Source organism: Garra rufa, chromosome 19 (assembly GCF_049309525.1).
Source record: "Garra rufa chromosome 19, GarRuf1.0, whole genome shotgun sequence".
In the NCBI taxonomy this organism is placed as follows: Eukaryota; Metazoa; Chordata; class Actinopteri; order Cypriniformes; family Cyprinidae; genus Garra; species Garra rufa.
This window is the reverse complement of record NC_133379.1, coordinates 29,329,743-29,351,057: the sequence shown is the minus strand read 5'-3', so window position 1 is coordinate 29,351,057 and position 21,315 is coordinate 29,329,743. Positions and strand designations below refer to the sequence as shown.

Below are 21,315 nucleotides of genomic sequence, written 5' to 3'. Positions count from 1 at the left end.
AAGGAATGGAATTTATGTTAATAGTGTCATACAGGATATGTAGGTCAATAAAATCACCAAATGAAATGCAAATATCCTCACTACTAATTGTACAGTTAAGTCTATAATGTATTTCCTTCCCGCATCAGAATAATTTACTGTACTTAGGCCTATATTAATTTCTGTTGAGATGATGACTTGAGTAAAGTGGAGTAAGGTATAGGATTGTATGGTCTTAATGAAGTGTTTGAAGAATGTAAACTTTTTTAACTTAAAGCAACTGAGCTGGAATTTTTAACCAGGTCCTTCCGGCTGAACTTTTTTCATAATGAATATCACCCTAGTGTCACTCTCATGGTAATGTCTACCATTAGTCATTACACTTTGCGTGGCAAAACTCAGAAAACTTGTTTAACAGTTTCTTTATGAATGGATGTGATCATCAGAAATGCCTGACCTGTTAACTGTCAGTCCCACCTTTTGAGCACTGACCTGAAGAAAAAAAAAAAAAAAAGAATGCTTTGTTTTGTTTTTACAGCTGAAGTCAAAAGTTTACATACACCTTGCAGAATCTGCAAAATGTTAGTTATTTTACCTAAATAAGAGGGATCATACAAAATGCATGTGAATGTTATCTGAATAAGATATTTCACATAAAAGGTGAATGATTTTGAGATCCATCTTTTTACACTAAGGACAGCTGAGGGACTCATATGCAATTATTACATAAGGTTCAAATGCTTATTGATGCTTCAGAAGGAAAAAAAGCTTTCAGAGCTGGGAGGTGAAAACTTAAAATTGACTTATTTTGTCTTCTAGGAAACATGTATGTTTCTTCTGTAGTTTATGAATGGCAGTGCTAAATGAAAAAATATGATACTTAAGCAAGATAAGAAAGATATGCACATTTTCATTCTGTTCAAAAGTTTTCACCCTCCGACTCAATTTACTTTAAAAGCATCAGTGAGCATCTTAACCTTCTGTAATAGTTGCATATGAGTCTCTCAGTTGTCCTCAGTGTGAAGAGATGGATCTCAAAATCATATAGTTATTGTTGGAAAGGATTCAAATAGACAAAAATGCTAAAAAACCAAAACAGTTGGGACGTGAAGGATTTTTCTGAAGAACAGCGTACAGTTTAACTGTTCAGGACAAACAAGGGACTCATGAACCACTATCACTAAACAAACAAACCAAAAAAAAAAAAACACTGTTGTGGATCATTCGGGTAAACTATTTTAAGCATTTATTTTAATCTGTAGTTATATGAACCAACTCATGCTCTATTCTTTTTCATCCTGCAGTAGGCGACAAAGAGTACCTTGTACAACCAGTCCTCCAGTAACCTTGCAAACATATAATTAGTTTATTCATGAACCACAACGCCCTACTCCAGATTTCATATGGTTCGTATAGCGATTTAAAAGATAATGTGATCTTGTGATTTCAAACAAAACATTTCTTTTTACAAAAAAGGGTTAGTGTTCTTTTGAGCCATTTTCTTTTTAACTATTGTGCCATACCCTTATTGTTAAGAGACCGAAACCATGCTGTTTGCATTCATTCAGCTTCCTTTGCTATTACATTACAGTACAACTTTTTAAATATCAAGCTTTCTAAAGACATTCCTACAATCTAAAGGAATTAAAAGATTTGTTCACACCATAGAATTTAGGGCACCGAATGTAATAGGCTAGGCATAACAAACAGCCCTGTGTGTGGGAGCATAAAAGATTTCAGGTGTGTCCCAGACAGAACGGCATGAACACACAATGTTTAAATTTCTTTTGTCTTTCAAATAATGGAGACATATGTGAAACATAAACATAAGTACTTTCTCAATAAAGCCATTTGTCATTCACACATTATGCTGGTGTGTATGATGTTTCAGCTAAACTCCCTGCTGAAAAAACCAGCATATGCTGGTTAGGTATGTTTTGGTGCTGGGATGCTGGTTTTAGCTGGTTAATGCTGGTCCTTTGCTGGTTTATGCTGGTCCCTTGCTGGTTTATGCTGGTCATGTTGCTGGTCAAGGACCAGCATTAACCAGCAACATGACCAGCATAAACCAGCAAGGGACCAGCATAAACCAGCAAAGGACCAGCTAAAACCAGCATCCCAGCACCAAAACATACCTAACCAGCATATGCTGGTTTTTTCAGCAGATATGACGGAACAAATGAAGAATATGAGCCCTGTGATTAATAGGTACAAGTATGATTTAAGGCTTACCACAGATACGCTTTACTAATTTCTGTCATTGAAATCAGAGATGTTGTCTCTCAAGTTACCACCAAAGCTGTTTGAAATGAGTTGGAAAATGGCTGATTTAAATAGGCTATTTGACTAGTGATAAATATTTATGTAATAAATATGTATTAAATTAAATTTCAGCTGCTACATCTAAGCCATGTAATATGTGTACACTGTTTATTGGCACCTATGGTTAAATAAATAACCTTTAACATGCATGCAACCTAAATATTACACAAAAGGTTCTTTATAGTGAGAAGTTGACACAATAAGAGTGGAGAGTAGTGTAAAAATCAGGAAAATAGAGTTTCGAACTAAGTCAAGTTGTAATATAATAGAGAAGTAGAGAAGATTGCCAAAGCCATTTTTACCTTCTCGATTTTTGTCAAAGTTTTTTAAAAGCTTCTTCTCTAAACATTTTATAAGAACAGGATTCACTTTATTAGAAAACCTTTGACCATAGTTTAGTGCTATCTGAGTTTGGGTTTCAACCCATTTCCGCTTTCACTTCGCAAAGAAACGGTTGACAAGCTTTAAGTGCAGGGCTATAGGAATTTTTTAATACATTGCTTTGGTTGATGTGACAGGTATTTGTGGTTTGCGCTTGTTTTGCACTCAGGTCTATGCTGGACTGACATCAAAACATTTTTGGAATATGAGTTATTGTTTTGATCAAAAGACACTTTTCAGGACTTTGGGCTGTGGATTGGGACAATTTAGTAAATAAAGTAGCTTCAACTCTGTTAAACTTAACTAATCTAGTTAAAGGGATAGTTCTCCTAAAAATTCTGTCCTTGTATACTCACTTTCATGTCGTTCCAAACCCGTAAGACCTTCGTTCATCTTCGAAACACAAATTAAGATTTTTTGGATGAAATCCGAGAGCTTTCTGACCCTGCATAGACAGTAATGCAACTGAAACATTGCGTCAAGGACCAGACATTGTTAAAATAGTCCATGTGATATCTTATGAAGCTACGAGAATACTTTTCTGCATCAGCAGCACTACACACATGCATCATGCAAGTTTACATACACCTTGCAAAATCTGCAAAATGTTAATTATTTTACCTAAATAAGTGGGATCATACAAAATGCATGCTATTTTTTATTTAGTACTGACCTGAATAAGATATTTCACATAAAAGGTGTATGATATGAGATCCATCTTTTCACACTGAGGACAGCTGAGGGACTCATTTGCAACTGTTACATAAGGTTCAAACGCTTAATGATGCTCCAGAAGGAAACAAGGCTTTCAGAGTTGGGAGATGAAAACTTAAATTTGACTTATTTTGTCTTCTAGGAAACATGTATGTGTCTTCTGTAGCTTACGAATGGCACTATTAAATGAAAAATCTGATATTCAAGCAAGATAAGAAAAATGTACACATTTTCATTCTGTTCGAAATTTTTCACCCTCCGGCTCAATTTACTTCTGGAGCATCAGTGAGCATTTGAACCTTCTATAATAGTTGCATATGAGTCTCTCAGTTGTCCTCAGTGTGAAGAGATGGATCTCAAAATCATATAGTCATTGTTGGAAAGAATTCAAATACACAAAAATGCTGAAAAACCAAAACATTTGTGAGACCTAAAGGATTTTTCATTGTGGGTCTCTTATGAACGTGCGTCAGAGACTGTCATGCAAGAGAAGAAATTTAATAAAGTAATTATTTTTGTTTTCTTTGTGCACAAAAATTATCCTCGACGCTTTATGAAATTACGGTTGAAGCACTGATGTCACATGAAGTTGCTGTCTATGCAGGGTCAGAAAGCTCTCGGATTTCATCAAAAAATATCTTAACTTGTGTTCCGAAGATGAACAAAGGTGTTATAGGTTTGGAACGACATGAAGGTGAGTACACAAGGACAGAATTTTAATTTTTGGGTGGACTTTAACTAGATTAGTAAACTAGATTAGGCTAATAAATTCAATAAACATAACACAATACCCAAAATCAAAACAAATATTAAGGTATAGTTACATAAATATATATATATATACAGCATCATAGTTTGTGGCAGATTTGGCTATTCATTGGGATGTACCCACTGGCACTCCTTTGTAGTCATGTCTGCTTTTATTATATTTGAAGGGATGGTGGAATCATTCTTATCTTGTAGTCATACTTATGGAATGTGGCCATTCCCACCTCTTTATTTTTTTTTACTTGAGTTAGATCTGTTTGATCAGATAGAAGAGAGGTGCGGCATAACATGTTGAACGGCATAAAACATGAGAAACTTGTTTAACAGCAACTTTCTGAATAAATGTTTCTGTGTAGGTAAATCCTGACTTGCTGATTTATTTGTGAGGAATTGTAGAATGTCTTGATTGGCTGATTTACTTTGAGGCAGGAAAAGAAACAAGTTTGATGGCCACTGTGTTGTTCTTGAAAAGCTTGAAAAGTCACTAAATGTCAAAAGATGATGTTAAACGCTATTTGTAAAAAAGTAGCTAAAGAAGTTCCATGGTACATCTTTTAAAAGGATATTTTCAAAGGGCTCAGTAGCGCACACCACTTCAGCTACAGTCACCAAAACTCATGCACACATAGATCTCATCAGGCTGAACAACTTTCACAGGAAGTCAACTATTCAGGGTTTTGGGTTTTGTTGCATTACATTTTGCTGTGGAATGTAATGCATTCCCTTCTAGGGTTTTCACTCGTTGGTAACAAACTCAGTAAACATGATCTCAAGACATTCAGGATGCAAAATTACAATGATTTCTGAACGGTTTGGCTGTGGCGAGGCGATAAACTTGTGAAAAATGAGAAACAGGAAGTGTGTGATAACTTTTGCATGCAGTGACTGATTTTAATCAAACTTCAGTGGTTTGTTTGATGAAGGAGTCTGATCACATAGAAGTCGCTATTACGAGTCAAAGTTGCTGGCAGCAGGAAGTGTGTCATTTTAAAATGATTTAAAATCCCCCTTTTATGTTTACTCAATTTGCTTCATACTTCATCTGAATAATCAAGACATGGGTAAAGTAAAACTGCGAAAAGATTCTTGATATCTTAAAGGGATAGTTCACCCAAAAATGAAAATTTGATATACAGCAATGTCCAACAACTGTCCCGAGTGCGTGCTCATCATCCGGCGCGTTACATGTGTACATGCTCTGGCGTAGTATACGCAAACGTCGGAAGCGATGTGTCGCGTGTGTACGACACTCATTGTTTACACAGTGCACAGAGATTAAGGGTATAGCGGCTATTCAAAATGGTAATTACTTGCGCTTATCCTGATTGTTCAAACCGATTTAAAGCTAAAAGATTACGTTTACTTGCGCGAACTGATCCGGGACTGTTGACTTTTCACCGTTTTCCCCTTCTGCCGTTTGCGTATACTACGCAAGAGCGTGTACACAGGTTCGAGCTGAGTTGGACATTGGTGTATATCAAAGGTAAAAAATGATATAAATACTGTTCAGTTTCTTGCACAAACCGATCGTTTCGTGTCTTAGGACATCAGTGTATTGTCACGAGCCACAGGGTGTAATTTGGATTTGTCTGTGCATGTTTTTCTTTACTTTCAAAGGTTTGGTGCCCATCCACTGCCATTAGATCACTAACAGACTGCAGCGGTTTGAGTTAAAAATCTTGGCCTGGGGGTAAGCAGATAAACATCAAATTTTCATTTTTGGGTGAACTATCCCTTTAAATAGTGTTGCCATAACAATGTGTTCAATTTTAAGATTCTTTTTAGGTGTTTTGAGGCACTTAACATGCTTTGAATTTCGACACACATCAGTATTAATGATGACACTGGCAAAAGCTCCCAAATGGGTGTGGAGGAGGGGCTCTAAAGTACCATTTTTTGACAAAAGTTGGGGGGTTAGTTTTAGCTACAGTCACCAAACTCGGGACATATATTCTTCTCATGAAGCCAGACAACTTTCTAATTTACAGTCATTAGCTACAACCAACAGGAAGTCTGCTATTTTGGTTTGATTTTTTGAAAAATTGCATTCTCCTCCTTAGGGATTCATGCAATTCACCAAATTTTGTCAATGTAATTTTAAGACACTGAGAATGCTAAATTGCAAACGGATGTTGGATATGCCATGGCAAATTGTTAAAGTAACAAAGAACAAGTCATTCTGAGGAAACATGCTTAATTTCATGCATTTCTGATGCTTTTAGCTGACAGATAAAGACTGTAATACTAATTATAAGTTTAAGTCTGTCCACTATAACATATCATAAGAAATCTATTAAGACTAATACTTTACTACTCAGTTTTCATCAGTTAGCATGACAAATAAATAGGTAGGATCAGTTAATACGCACCATATATAGGTTTATATAATTATTTCACAATTTCTTAAAGATCATTAAACGTTTTGGTAAGAATTTACAATATGATCTCCTTATACATCAGTTAATGCATTAATTAACATGAACTAACAATCAACTATATTATTTACAGTATTTATTAATCTTTATTAACGTTACACATTACATTAACTAATATTAACACAAACAACTTTAAATTTGAACGTGTTAGTAAATTTGAAACTTAATATTAACTAACAATAATAAATGCTATATAAACACTCTTATAAATAATGTTAACAAATTAAACTGTAATGTTACCAAAGTGTGTTTCCTTTGTGTGTGTGTGTATCTGTTTTACACTCTTCATGTTCTTGAAAAACTCTTTCATTGATGTTACCGTAAACCAGACTACCAGAGGGTTAAATGCATGAGCCATCTGTGCACTGTTTTCCTGAAGCAGCAATAGAAAGAACAATAAAGGAGAAGTACGAAAAAGGAACTGAAGCCTCAGCAAGTCTCAAGTGCTATTCCCAAACTTGAAACACAATAAATACATTTGATTTAGACACAGACTACACATGACTGGGTGCTTTATGTGCATGGTTTAACAAGTGGGTCACAACCTCAAAAATGAGTTGCATGTAGGTTCCTGGACATCCGGTAAAAACAATCCTAACTGCAAATAATACAAATAAGAAATGGCACTGCATTGCTTGTGTTGATATTGCTAAAGATTTTGCATCTGATAATGCACTTCATTTTGGTACACATTCAAGTAAGCAAATGCCTACACGGACAAGTTGACTCACATGGTAAAAGAAGAATAATGTTCATTTGTATATGTTGGTCATAAATGTGGAATCACTCTGGAATCCTATTGCTCTAAATATTCTGTGTAATCACACCATATCTTCCCTCTTTAATCTTGAGTCTTATTAGGATCTAGAATACGGGTGTAACAGGTTTAACAGTTAAACAATACATATATTTATTCAGTGCATGTCTTTTCTCCAAAGCCAGACTAAAGAACTAAACAGCTACTGCATTTCAGTTACTACTCAAAAACACACATTGCATGTAACAAACAAAGCATGACATATGACAAAAAATGTAATAATGGTTAATGCACGGTGAAAAGTGATTACCATTAAATTAAAAAAAGACAGTATGAAATATGGAATTAAATTAATACATCAATAAACCACAGATGATTATTAAATGGATTAAAAATAATAAAAACTTGTGAACTGTAAACCCACGCTTCACTTTGTGTGCAAAAATTAGGTATAAAATGTATAAAAATACACATTTTAGGAAGCAAAGTGAGAATAAAGAATACATTATTTTACTCTACGAGAGGAAATTCTTCAGTATTTACATTCTGATACAATCATCATAAACCGTTTCACACTCAGGGGCAAGTTCCCAAGAGTTTGCATATGGTTTTACAGGTTTTTCAACAAAACCTGGAACTTACTCACTAACCCCAGTAGAGTAAATCATGGGACGTCGTCTGCATTCTTACAATCCTTCAAAACTGGCCTGCAAGATGAGAAACTGCAACATGCAAATAGTGTCTAGCTCCTTTTGGGGTTGTGTTTACTTGATTTGCATGTTTCCTTTTGTGAATCTGGACCAGTGGCAACCACATGTAAATTAATTCTCAGTAAATTATTACGTTTCTCTGAGTCATTGCTCTGAGCCAATATAAAGTCTTCTTCATTTGAGAAGAACATGAGGCTTAAAAAATATACAGATTTTTCCCCCTGCCATTCTAGAATATTTTTAAAAGGAAATGTTCACGTAAAAATTAACTTTTGCTGAAAATTTGTCGCTTCATCAGAACAAATTACCAAAGAATCCTCTGTGGTGAATGGGTGCCATCAGAATAAGAATTCAAATAGCTGATCAAAATCTATCCATCATTAAGACGTTTTTAACTTCAAACTGTTGTTTCCAGTTAAAATTTCTCCACTTTTCAGTTAAAATAAAAAGTCCCCTATCCAAAATATTGCTTTCTCCAGTAAAAAAGCAATCTCATCTGAATCAAAAGAGAAATATACACAAATCAAGCAAGTGAAAATGTATAACAGAAAAATATAACAGTGGTTTTTAATGTGGGAAGACAACATTGGACAAACTTTTTCACTGGAGGAAATGTTATTATGGATAATAGAAGCAATGGTTTCAAGTTAAAATGCCTTAATGATGGATTTGTTTCTCAAAAACACTTAGCTTTTCATTTCTTTATGTGAATTATATGTGGATTATTGTGATGTTTTTATCAGCTGTTTGGAGGGCACCCATTCACTGAAGTGGATCCACTGAAGTGATGTAATGCTCTTTTTTTTCCAAATCTGTTCAGAGTAAAAATCAAGCTCATCTACATCTTGGATGGCCTAAGGGTGAGTACAAATGTACTATTCCTTCAAAACTTTTGCTTAGAGAGATAAAAAAAATAGTTTTTTAGTCACGTTATTCTTATAAACCGGGCAAATATATTTGTGATTCTTCACTTTGCTCTAATAAAATTCACATTTTGTCTCACATTATGTTACTGCATGTCTCATAAACAATAGAAACAAGTGTTCACTTACGAGATTTAGAAGACTGGCATGTCAGCTATAAAAACTATTAAAACTATTGCCAAAGGATTTAACTTCATTCTAGATCACATACATTTAAAAAAAAAGTGCATTTTCAAAGTATAAAATTTTTACTAGAAACCCCAAATAAATTACTTAATATTGATTTCCCTTTTAAAAACAGCACAGTATTTTTTAAAACACCTTTACACTACAGTTTTGGCCTCAGTTGTTTTTCTGAAAGTATCTCTTCTAAACACTCCATAAGAATAGGATCCACTTTTGGATCCACTTTATTAGCAAACCAGTGGCCGTAGTTTAGGAGCCATCTGAGCTCAGCAGCACCATAAATACACACAGCTCGTATACTGACTCCAGTGCATGGTGGGTAAAGATACCCTTCTAAATATGACCACTTCACCAGGTGGGTTTTACTTTTTAGCTCTGTGATCTCAGGATCAGATCTTGGCACTTCCCCTGGCACTCCAGGCACACGAACCAGAGTCGCCCAGAAATGTTCATCAGGTGAGTATGTATCCTCGGACCAAGCCAGGAAATCTCTGGCTAGGGAACTTTGGTTAACAAAAACCACAAATTCTCTTGAGAGTGTAAAGTATGCGCTGCCCACAAACATTTCTATGTCATGAGGAGGTGGAGATTTCACCTCAGAAGTGCTTACAGGAGCCTCATAGTAAACTGAATTACTATCTTTGAGTAAATGCTGATAAGTCCAGCGTTCATTCTTTCCTCCAGGCCACTTGCTCTCCACCATGTTCCCGCCTTTCAGATCTTTTAGTTCCGAAACCAGCTCAGCGTTTGTCCTCAGTGGAAAGTCCTGACCACACAGGTTGATAACATACTTCCATTTGACCTCAGAATCTAGGAGGTCAGACAGGCAATTGAGATCCGCTTTAAGTCGTGAGATGCCTGCGTACTGCACCCTCTCCAGTTTTGAGGCAATGAAGACGTTGGGGATGCAGCGGGCCAGACCTTTCATTGCTGAAATAAATTCATCCGAGGACTTCAGATCATAATGTATGCAGTATATGTTGTGCGGCATATAAACGGCCCTTAGCATCCTCTCCACAAGAGCCGCATCCTGGTGAACAACTAAAGAATAAGCAAGGGGAAATTCACGCTCAAACTCAGAGCCTTGTATCGCAGCATAACCTTGTGACACAAATTGCTCACAATCAGAGGTGGCATTCACAACAGCCTCATCGGTTGGCCCTACGTAGGTTTTTTCCTTGCGAATGACTAAAGTTTTGCCCAGTTCCACTGGTTCCATTTCATATATTGCTTTGCAATTAATGCCATATCTCTCTGTCAGCCGCGGACTCTCAGAGAGTCCTATTTCATTTACTATTAAAAGTGTGATCAGGAAGCAACATGCCAGAAGGACCAGTGCTAAAAAGAGAAATATCACATTTCTTAGTTTGAGGTGGAGCCGCAAGCGTTTCATTCTGTAAAGAGAAATGATAGCTCATGTTAGTATTTCATGCAACTGCGATGTATCTAAAAATTTGATGGTGAATGCGCCATACAGAAAGTGCAGCCATACCTTCACAATGCTTTGAGGTATTAAGATGAACCTTTTTCAGCAGCATAGACATTATCCTCTGAACAAACATGAGTTTGTCAGCTATCTGCATAAAAAATAGACAAAAATGTTAATACTTTGGTCAATATTCAAGTTTTCAAATATTCCAAAATGCATAATGAATATTGTTTTGTTCTGTGTAAAAATATACGAAGTGAACCTGCATATTTTTGTGTAATCAGATTCAACACAAACATTGAAACTAATATTTAGACACTGTTGTTTTCCTCAAAAGGAAGTGAATGCGTTAAGAACAAAAACAAGAGATTAACAATCGCAATTTATTCTTATAAACTACAAGAACCCTAATTTAGGCTTTTATAACAAGTATTTTATGATTTAATCTTAATGTAAGTCTTTTTAAATGTTAGTCACAAGACATCCTTTTATTATTGAGTCACTAGTTAAGTGAATGCGTTAAAAACAAAAACAAGAGATTAACAATCGGAATTTACTATTGTAAACTATTAGCGCCCTAATTTATCATAACAAGTATTTTATGATTAAAAAATGTAAGTTACCACACATTCTTTTGCCACTGAGTCAGAGTCTGTGAGAATCCATGCAGTTTATGCGAATCCGGTTTTATAATTTGACAGTATATAATCCAGATTGATTTGGCTTGGTCATGTTGCATAGTTCGTTCGGAAATGAAACTTCTGTCGTCGTTCTTCAAACCCCGTCTGACTTTCCTTCTTCCATCATTCATTCATATCGTATGTAAAACAGGTAAAGCTTCTCTCAGAACGGCTGTCATTCCTTAAAATCCTGCCTTTTGTCTCGGAGAACGAAAGTCGTACGGGCAGGGAACCACACGAGGGTGTGAACATGCTGACAAGATTTCTCGTTCATGGTTAATTATTTCTGTAATGTTCGTGCATAACTATTGAGAAAACGTTTTACAGCTCGCACACCCACATCAGAAGTTCACACTAATCATAAGTGACTCAGTTATCTCTATTGCCTAATTTAACAGTTTCATGTGGTTTTAATTTCATCATTGACGTAATATCGATCTGTTCTCCCATGACAACCCCAATGCTCCTTTAGGAAAAGTGCTTCATTAAAAAGAAACCGGAAACTCTATATCAGTATATAGGCTACATTTGATCGAATTCGCACACTTAAAATGTAGTCGGAGGAAAAGTATGAAAACTTTTACTTGACTTTAGTGTCACAATCACACATTTCTTTACATGAAACGTTATTACTAGCGTACTTCTAGTTTCAAACGTGTAAACAAATGGATATATAACTAAACTACAGTACTTACCTAGTTATGCTGTTACATGGATGTCATCCGCGAGGAAGATAAATCTGGAGATTTGATGCTGATGAAAGAAAGGATTGACATAAATCCCAAAAAAACACAGTGCAGCCCAAGAAAAAGCTATTCAAGTGGACCTAGTCTACTCGGTGAGCTGACATCTCACACAAGGCTTCCCCTTTCCAAATCTATTTAAAACACAACGCTAAATGCAGACACAAATTCCCCAACGATGCCACGAACTTAGTTCAGAATGGCTTTGCTATTATGGAAAATTATCGCTGTAAAACATCAGCAATTATTTTAGTTTCATTTAGACACTATGTTTGTGATCTATAACCAAGTTTCAGCAAGCTGGAAGAAAATCTCTGGCCTTGCAACTCACCTCTTTGGCAAAAGCTATAGCAAGAACGCAAGCTAAATGACAACTGTTCAACATCTGTTTGATGGTGTAATAGCATGTAGAACAATAAATGAGAGGTTAGTTCTTCTGTCATTGCTTTTTGGTCCCTCCCACTTATTCCACTTGATTAACCACATGTGGTGTTTGACATAAGTCTTACACACAAGAATAGTATCTAGCTAAACAGCTTTAGCTTGACTGTTTTGATTGTTCTGGTAGCTATGGGTAAATGTATTTGGATTTGATAAACCTGGAGGATGAATTAAACCATACAAATTTGAGTTATGGTTCAGGAGGTGAAGCTTATATAAATAAATGTGACCCTGGACCACAAAACCAGTCATAAGGGTGAGTTTTGAAAATTGAGAATTTTACATTATCTGAAAACTGAATAAGCTTTCCATTGATGCAGGACAATATTTGGCTGAAATATAACTATTTGAAAATCTAAAATCTGAGGGTGCCAACAAAATCTAAATTATTGAGAAAATCGGCTTTAAAGTTATCCAAATGAACTTAGCGATGCATCTTACTAATCAAAAATTAAGTTTTGATAAATTTACATTAGGAAATTTACTAAATATCTTCATGGAACACGATTTTTACTTAATATTCTAATGTTTTTTGTCAAAAATCGATCATTTTGTTGGCTATTTCTACTATGCTACTTACGACTGGTTTTGAGGTCCAGCGTCACAAATAAAAAAGAAATACTATGACTTAGGATGTTTAACGAAATAGTTAAACCAAAAATGAAAATTTGCTAAAAAATTTACTCACACTCAGGCTATCCAAGATGTAGATTAGTTTGTTTCTTCATCAGAACAGATTTGGAGAAATTTTGCACTATCACTTGCTCACCAGTAAGTGAGAATGAGAGTCTGAACAGCTGATAAAAACAGCCATAAGTAATACGTTTTTTAAACTTCAAACCATTAAATCTTTAATTGTGAAATAGTTAAACCCCAAATCCCTAAATATAATATGTTATGACACACCAATTTGCAAAATGAAAATAGCTGGAGGCAGATGTGATCGAAAGCCACACCCGAACATTAACAGACAGCTGCACCCATTTTTTTTGAGAAAAAATGTATATATATATATACACACACACACACACACACACACACACACACACACACACATACAACACAAGAAAAAATAGAAACATCATATGTGTTACTGCAATAATAATTCTAGTTACCAGCAGTGAACAAAACGCTCTTTCATTTTTCAAGGTCTGTGCCTGCAGCCAGCAGAAATGAAAGCTGAGTGCTTGCCACGTCTAAAGTGACTAATTCCTGCTTATTTCATTTTTCATTCTGTCATACAGAGTTACACTTGTATTACAAAAATAATGACTGATTGTACAGTTATTAGATGAATAAGAAAATATGCACATTTTGTCTTGTGCTGCATGATCTTTATTCCTTTAGGGAATGTCATCAGTTGCTTGAATCATTGATTGGAGAACCGCCTAAACAGACAAAAACATTTATGTAAACTTAATATGCCTTTGTCCAAGTTGTGTTCAGTGCTGTTTTCTAGATTAGAAGAGAACATACATTATATTCTATGTGAATGTGGGCCCTGTAGGCCGTCACAAATTACTGTGTGTATGTGTGCTCAAGAGAGAGAGAGAGAGAACATGATGGCGAATAACAGCTTCATTGTGCTTTCACGCTCAGAATAACTTGAGGAATTGACTGAGGTCTCAGCCGTCTCTTTCTCTGAGAGGAACTTGTCTGGATTAGTGGATATTTTTTCCTCCAAACCATTACACGACATCCTTGATCTCCTAATAGCAACATCCTCAGTACCAGGGTCATTTGAGAATTAAGGCTGAGGCTGTAAAGGTGCTTCAACTATGTACTGAGTTAAGGGTATGAATACTTATGCAATGTACTTATTTCAGTGTTTTATTTTTAATAAATTTGTAAAATTTTTATTATGGTGTATGGAGTGTGAATTGATGTGGGGAAAAACTAATTTAAAGCAGTTTAACATAATGCTGCAACAAAAATGAAGGGGTATGAATACTTTTGCAAGGCACTGTATAGGCTATATTTGTAGCAATAACCAAAAATACATTGCATGGGTCAACATTATCGATTTTTCTTTTACGCCAAAAATTATTAGGATATTAAGATCATGTTCCATGAAAATATTTTGTAAATCTCCTACCATAAATACATTAAAACTACATTTTTGATTAGTAATATGCATTGCCAAGAACTTAATTTGGACAACTTTAAAGGCGATTTTCTCGATATTATGATTTCTTTGCACCCACAAATTCCAGATTTTCAAATAGTTGTGTATCAGGCAAATATTGTCCTATCTAACAAACCATACATCGATGGAAAGCTTATTTATTCTCGGTTTCAAAGTGACCCGACTGGTTTTGTGGTCCAAGTTCACATTTGCTTCAGCGTTAAAAACGTATGTCTTGCACTCTTTAGTTTTTACAATACTGTTACAATACAATTAACTTTCCTCCTGGGCTTAATGAATTTTGATAAGCATATACATTTGCGCCATCTCGTGGCTAAATAAAAATACGGCCGAATCGAACAAAAAGTTTAATTTTTAATGTGTAAACGTAGTTTAGAAACAGTTTCTCCCTTGTCTTATGCGAAACGAATGAATATACCTATAACTAATTAAAAAAGACACTGAACAATTAAAACAAAATACTAAAATAAAGCCTTTATTGTATGAACTGCTGCAAATGGTTACATAGTGTTGGCAGTACAGTCACAATGAGTATGAGAACAGAACAAAATCCAGAACATTTAAAAAAAAAAAATCACAGAATAACAAAAATAGATATAATTTGGAAGGATATGCAGGCCTAATGTGTTTGCTGGAAAGGATGTTTCTTTGGACACAGGCTGTTGTTGCGTCATCTTGGTGTCACTTTCTCTTCTGGAAATCCCGTATGATGGCATCCAGCTGTTGAAGCCATTAAGTTAGTTAAGTAAGTCAAGTTTCAGAGAAATATTCACAATATATCGTCATGACTAGCTTATGTAACGACTGACGGGAAAATCGAGCCAAAACAACACCTGTACTCACCAGTATTGTCTTCAGAATGTTTCTCCCCTGCGGTCTCAGGTAACTGCATTTTCCTGCCTCACAAAGTTTAATTTCCTCTGAAACCTGATTTTAAAGTAAAATAGAAAGTAACATGATGGCTTGAAGCACATAAAAATAGACCTTTTCGTAAACAAATGCTAATAAACACGTAAAGACAGTACGGTGCTTATACGCAAACACAATAATAAACGAAACACGACGCTAAAATAAAGCAATTCACATTTGTGACCCTGGACCACAAACCAGTTATAAGGTTTTTTTTTTAAATTGAGGTTTATACATACTGAAAGCTGAATAAATAAGCTTGCCATTGATGTATGGTTTGTTAGGATAGGACAATATATTGGCCGAGATAGGCTACGACTGTTTGAAAATCTGGAATCTGAGGGTGCTAAAAAAAACTAAATATTGATAATCGCCTTTAAAGTTGTCCAAATGAAGGTCTTAGCAATGCATATTACTAATCAAAAAATAAGTTTTGATATATTTACGATAGGAAATTTACAAAATATCTTATTGGAACATGATTTTTATTTAATGTCCATATGATTTTTGGCCTAAAAGAAAAATTGATCATTTTGACCCATACAATGTATTGTTGGCTAATCTATTGCTACAAATATAACGTTACCCGTGCTACTTACGACTGGTTTTGTTGTCAAGGGTCAAATTTAAACAGCATAACCTAAGCGACCATAAATACATTTATAATGTTGCATACACTTTTTACTTCAAATAAATGCTGTTGTTTCTTTTTTCTTAAATCCATTGTGCATCACATTGCAAAAAGACAGTTCTTCACTGGGAGTATTGTTCTTTCTGACAGACTTATTTTTTTTAGTAGCTAATATTCACACACCTCTGAGGTATCGTAAACGTCTATTTCTCTCTTTCCTCCAGGGTACCAGCCATGAGACCAGTGCTGAGAGCTGGCAAAGTGGGCACTTAGACACAGCAACATCCCCATCACCACAAACAGCCTGCAGATGTGCACCATAACTGAGGGAACAGGACAAAGACTGATAAGACAAACAAAGAGCAAGTAGGTACATTGACACGTCTAAAAGTCAGTCAGGTCTTAGGTTTACCAGCCTAACGATTTCAGGACAGATGTCTGACTGAAAAGCATGATGGCGATGACGTTTAGGAGACAATCAAGCACAATGGACACCATGAAGTTTAAAGAGTTATCTCAGAATTATCGATACAAAACTAAACAAATCAAAGCTTTATTTTTACCTTGTATCAACTGGCACGTCTTTTCTCGAAGGATCTTCTGAAGTAGTTCCTCTACTGTGAAGTCTTGCTCTCGTTAATCCTGATATGGTCTCCTTTCCCTCAAGTGAATGGTTCAGTGAGCTTCTGTGATACGTCTGCCACTCATTCTCTGAAATCTTCCTCCTCCTCTTCCTCACAATTTATGTCTCACACCAGATCTCCCCTCCCTGCCTAAATACACACGCACACACTGACCTCCCCAGTTCTCAAACACTTCGCCTGGTCATTGCGGTTCCACTGGGAGCAGAGCATGTAGAAGATGTGCTCAATTCCAATTATCATCTCCAAACACTGTTGACCCCCACGAGATAATGTCCTTTTTTCCAAAAAAACATGTAGATGTACACATCACAGGTTACACCCAGACACATTTGGCAACTACGTCACATGTGCGTAAATTTGACGCTATTCGGATTTTCAGCTTCAAAACAATGGACAAACATGTGCCGAAGTGCTAATTAAAAAAAGAGATGAAAATAAGCACCAAATATGTGATATTATTTATTTATTTTACAAAAAGCTATTTATATATGTGACCCTGGACCACAAAACCAGTCATAAGGTAAAATTTTACAAAACTGAGATTTATACATCATATGAAAGCTCAATAAATAAGCTTTCTATTGATGCATAGTTTGTTATGATAGAACAATATTTGACCGAGATACATCTATTTGAAAATCAGGAATCTGAGGGTGCAAAAAAATCAAAATGCTGAGAAAATCACCTTTAAAGTTGTCCAAATTAGGTTCTTAACAATGCATTTTACAAATCAAAAATTACATTTTGATATATTTACAGTAGGAATTTTACAAAAAATCTTCATGGAACATGATCTTTACTTAATTTCCTAATGATTTTTGGCATAAAAGAAAAATCTAAAATTTTGACCCATGCAATGTATTTTTGGCTATTGCTACAAATATACCCCAGCGACTTAAGACTGGTTTTGTGGTCCAGGGTCACATATCATGTTTAACCACTATAGAAACATTAGAGCCAGCTGTAAATTACAGAAGATCTGGCCGAGGTGAGGCTGATATAGGCAGGTTCATGAGTGCTGAACGGCAGCTTGAGCTCACATCTCAGAAAACATTGAAGCAAATTCTCAAATTTGCGTTATTTTTATTAACAAACCACATATTTAAAGTGTAAACAAGTACATTCTCAACCAAAAACCTACATGTCGTGACACAAAAACAGTATTATTTATAAAATTATAATGGATTTGGGCATCTCCCATGACGCTCGCTGTGAGAGTGATACAAACTGTGAAACGGTTCTGATATCACTAGCATATCACACTCCTCTCATTCAATCAGATTCGAGGACCAGAAAGAACTGCTGTAAATACTAAAATAATGTATATCTATTTGTATTTTCAAGGAATAATACATTTTTCTACATCTAAATTGGATCATTGTCGATATTTATTGAACATGTATATAATTCTGTAATTTTTCTTTTTTTTTTGCAAACATGTCAACTCCAGTGACCCCAATATCTCCTATTCTTGATGAGCATGTTTTATTAAAAAAGCAAATGTCTAGCTCATTTCCTCTAAGCTGTAAAAAGTGGCCAGCGTGACCTCACATTTGTTGTTTGTGACCCCCTGACCCACACAAAATGCACGCTGCCCCAGAGAGGAAAGCACTGTGCAAACACTCCAGCCTGACTGTGGTCTTAATTACAAAGAAGTTCTCCCTCGGGGTGATCGGAGCAGAGAATGTGACGGACGACGTACGACTGACTCATCGCAGAGTTTCAAGTTCTGATTGAGTTCCTGTCAAATGGTGTTTAAACACGCACAGGGGTCTCCGGCGATAATCCATCCACATCTCAGGTCTGACACCGGGTCTAAAGGGCCAGGAAGGATGGGAGACAAGGTGACACATTGTGACGCGAGTCTCTCCCTGAATGTCTTACCAAGACAGAAGTCTTACTAAATTTGCATTTGTTTAAAATGCAGTCAAAATAGTAATATTGTAAAACATCATTACAGTTTAAAATTACTGTTTACTGTTTTAATATATTTTAAAATGTAATTTATTACTGTAATGAATTTTCAGTCTTTAGTGTCACATAATCCTTCAGAAATCATTCGGGTATGCTGATAAAAAGCAATGCATTAAAAGCCGGGGGGTGAAAACTTTTCGAATTTGAAAATCGGGGTAAATGTAACTTATTTTGTCTTCTGGGGAACATGTAAGTATCTTCTGTAGCTTCTGAAGGGCAGTATTAAATGAAAAAATATATATTTAGGCAAAATATGTAAAATGTACATATCCTCATTTCCATTCAAAGGTTTACGCTTACTCTTAATGCATAGTTTTTCCTTCTGAAGCATAAGTGAGTGTTTGAACCTACTGCAATAGTTGCATATGAGACCCTAAGTTGTCCTCAGTGTGAAAAGATGGATCTCAAAATCATACAGTCATTGTTGGAAAGGGTTCAGATACACAAAAATGCTGAAAAACTAAAGAATCTGTGGGACCTGAAGGATTTTTCTGAAGAACAGCGGGCAATTAAATCATTCAGGACAAACATGGGACTCATTAAACAACCATCATTAAAAAAAATTGAGAATCAAGTGTATGTAAACTTTTGAACAGGGTAATTTTTATAAATTTAACCAAAATTTTCTCTTGTGGACTATATGTAAACATCTTTTATGTCAAATATCTTGTTCAGGTCAGTACTAAATAAAAAAAAATAACATGCATTTTGTATGATCCCTCTAATTATGGTAAAATACTTAACACTTTGCAGATTCTGCAAGGTGTATGTAAACTTTTGACTTCAACTGTAACAAGTAAATAACCATAGATAAAATCTTAAGCACTTTTATTAGGTTTGAACAGTATCTTGTTTAGAAAGGCCGTTTGGCATTATATAATTATATATAATTTGCATCATATATATAATTATATATACATATATACTCAAATTTGAATAACAAAACACTAGAAAAAACAAAAAACAGATGTAAATTAAAAAATAAGATTTTAAGACAATAATACCGAATTAAAAACAGAAAAAAAATCTAATACATTTCAAAATGGTCCCAGTACAGTTTAATATACAAGTATTAAAAAAAGCGAGAGAAGGATGAAAATAAAATATAAGCAAGGCAACAGATAGGAATGAAATATAAATAACCTTACATTATGTACAGAAGGGTGCATAAACAGAAGAAAAATCAGAAAGGGGAACATTTTTTGGATTTATAGAGCAGAAAACAAGATGGTCTGAAATTTAGAAACAATTTAGGGTTTTTTGGAGAGCAGAGTCTTTACTTTTCAGTCTTTGTCCTTTCGACATTCAACAGAAGAATGAAGTGAGCCTCCAGACATGTGGCTTTCCTTCCTGACCAGAAGAACTAGACTGCTCTCCGTACATTAAGAGCTTGGGTTTTGAGGGTCTTGACCTGAAGTCTGGTGCTTCCTCCAGTATGCTTTTATATGGTATGTGAGCAAAAAAAAAAAAAAAAACAGCTTAAAAACACACCAAAAAAAGAAGAGCAACCAACCAGTAACCATTTGGGTTCCGTTATAGATTATCATACGCCATACAGGCCACAACATCCCATTGACTTGGAGAACATGGGCTACAAAAGAGCAGGCGGGAATATGCTTGAAGCTACAGGAACGTAATGAGGCACTTTCCCACCTCTGAAGAAGGATCCTGCCCCTGAGAGGCTGCTATTGGCACAGTGTCTCACGTGGAAAGGGTTAGTGTGACTTTAAGCAAATCACAAGAGTCGACTCACACAATATTCAAGCAAATCCGACAGCATTTCATGGAATATTTTAAGATGAAGCTGTAATCCGTAATTCATCATTCGGAACATCGTGGATTTGAAATAATATATATAAAAACAGTTTCCATCGAGAACCCTGTTAACATGGAATGACAGATGGGTGAGCGATTTTAAACGACACCTATTGAGTTTACATACAGTTCATAAAACTTACATTTCCTAACACAAGGCAGTATGGAATGAGGGCTTGACCTACATGAAACATTCGCTTACCACTGACAATAAGCTTTAGATGTTTTCACCACTTAAAATGTCCTTATTTATACCATCTACCTTTTCTTTTTTTGCTTTGAGAAGTCAAAAGTACTCACCACTAAGGGCTGAAAGCGTTACATATCGATCTGGCTCAGTGGAGCTGGAAAGGGCTCGTTGACTTCGGCACATCGGCTGAAGTCCTTTACATGGGCAGGAACAGATGATTGGATGATCATGTGTCATTTCTACTAGAACTTTCTGGATCAAGTTTGCACCAGTACCTTGCAAGCAAACGGACTGGCGAGATAACTATACTTCGAATGAAAGAAAAGTAACTGCCTGTACCTTATGAAACCTTTTTGTCAAGCACAGTTTTAAGGCCAATTATCCGACATCCGGGAAAGTAAACATCACTTACAATCGCAAATAGAGAAGGTGCTTTTAGAGCGATCTTGAAAAGATGTTTGGGGAAAAAAGCATGGAATGAAACTACATGGGATTCAAAAAGGGGACAAAACACAAAAGAAAAAGTGAAGAATCTGCT

General features: G+C 35.5%; 2 protein-coding genes across 3 annotated transcripts; both read right to left on the bottom strand.

The window, feature by feature from the left end:
- Positions 1-6,984: 6,984 nt before the first annotated feature.
- Positions 6,985-12,110, bottom strand: LOC141292652 (beta-1,3-galactosyl-O-glycosyl-glycoprotein beta-1,6-N-acetylglucosaminyltransferase 4-like). 2 transcript variants are annotated; one of them, XM_073824686.1, is made up of 3 exons: positions 11,980-12,110; positions 10,668-10,752; positions 6,985-10,569 (listed from the first exon to the last, which is right to left on the bottom strand). In XM_073824686.1, exon 3 carries the CDS (start codon positions 10,566-10,568, stop codon positions 9,318-9,320), a length of 1,251 nt encoding a protein of 416 aa, XP_073680787.1. In that variant the 5' UTR covers position 10,569; positions 10,668-10,752; positions 11,980-12,110; the 3' UTR covers positions 6,985-9,317. The 2 variants fall into 2 exon arrangements, with proteins under 2 accessions (XP_073680787.1, XP_073680788.1); XM_073824687.1 differs by lacking the exon at positions 11,980-12,110 and adding an exon at positions 11,228-11,497.
- A 3,059-nt stretch (positions 12,111-15,169) lies between these two features.
- Positions 15,170-16,847, bottom strand: LOC141292368 (progonadoliberin IIA). The gene is made up of 4 exons (XM_073824381.1): positions 16,718-16,847; positions 16,338-16,477; positions 15,458-15,541; positions 15,170-15,334 (listed from the first exon to the last, which is right to left on the bottom strand). Exons 2-4 carry the CDS (start codon positions 16,473-16,475, stop codon positions 15,296-15,298), a joined length of 261 nt encoding a protein of 86 aa, XP_073680482.1. The 5' UTR covers positions 16,476-16,477; positions 16,718-16,847; the 3' UTR covers positions 15,170-15,295.
- Positions 16,848-21,315: the final 4,468 nt, after the last annotated feature.

What these genes read in the sequence shown, in the direction of transcription:
- LOC141292652 (XM_073824686.1), bottom strand. Translation starts at nt 10,568, where the DNA reads ATGAAACGCTTGCGGCTCCACCTCAAACTAAGAAATGTGATATTTCTC.
- LOC141292368 (XM_073824381.1), bottom strand. Translation starts at nt 16,475, where the DNA reads ATGGTGCACATCTGCAGGCTGTTTGTGGTGATGGGGATGTTGCTGTGT. An exon ending in ACGTTTACGATACCTCAGAG is followed by an intron (nt 15,542 to 16,337) that starts GTGTGTGAATAT and finishes CTTTAAAATCAG; the next exon opens with GTTTCAGAGGAAATTAAACT. An exon ending in ACATTCTGAAGACAATACTG is followed by an intron (nt 15,335 to 15,457) that starts GTGAGTACAGGT and finishes TGGCTTCAACAG; the next exon opens with CTGGATGCCATCATACGGGA.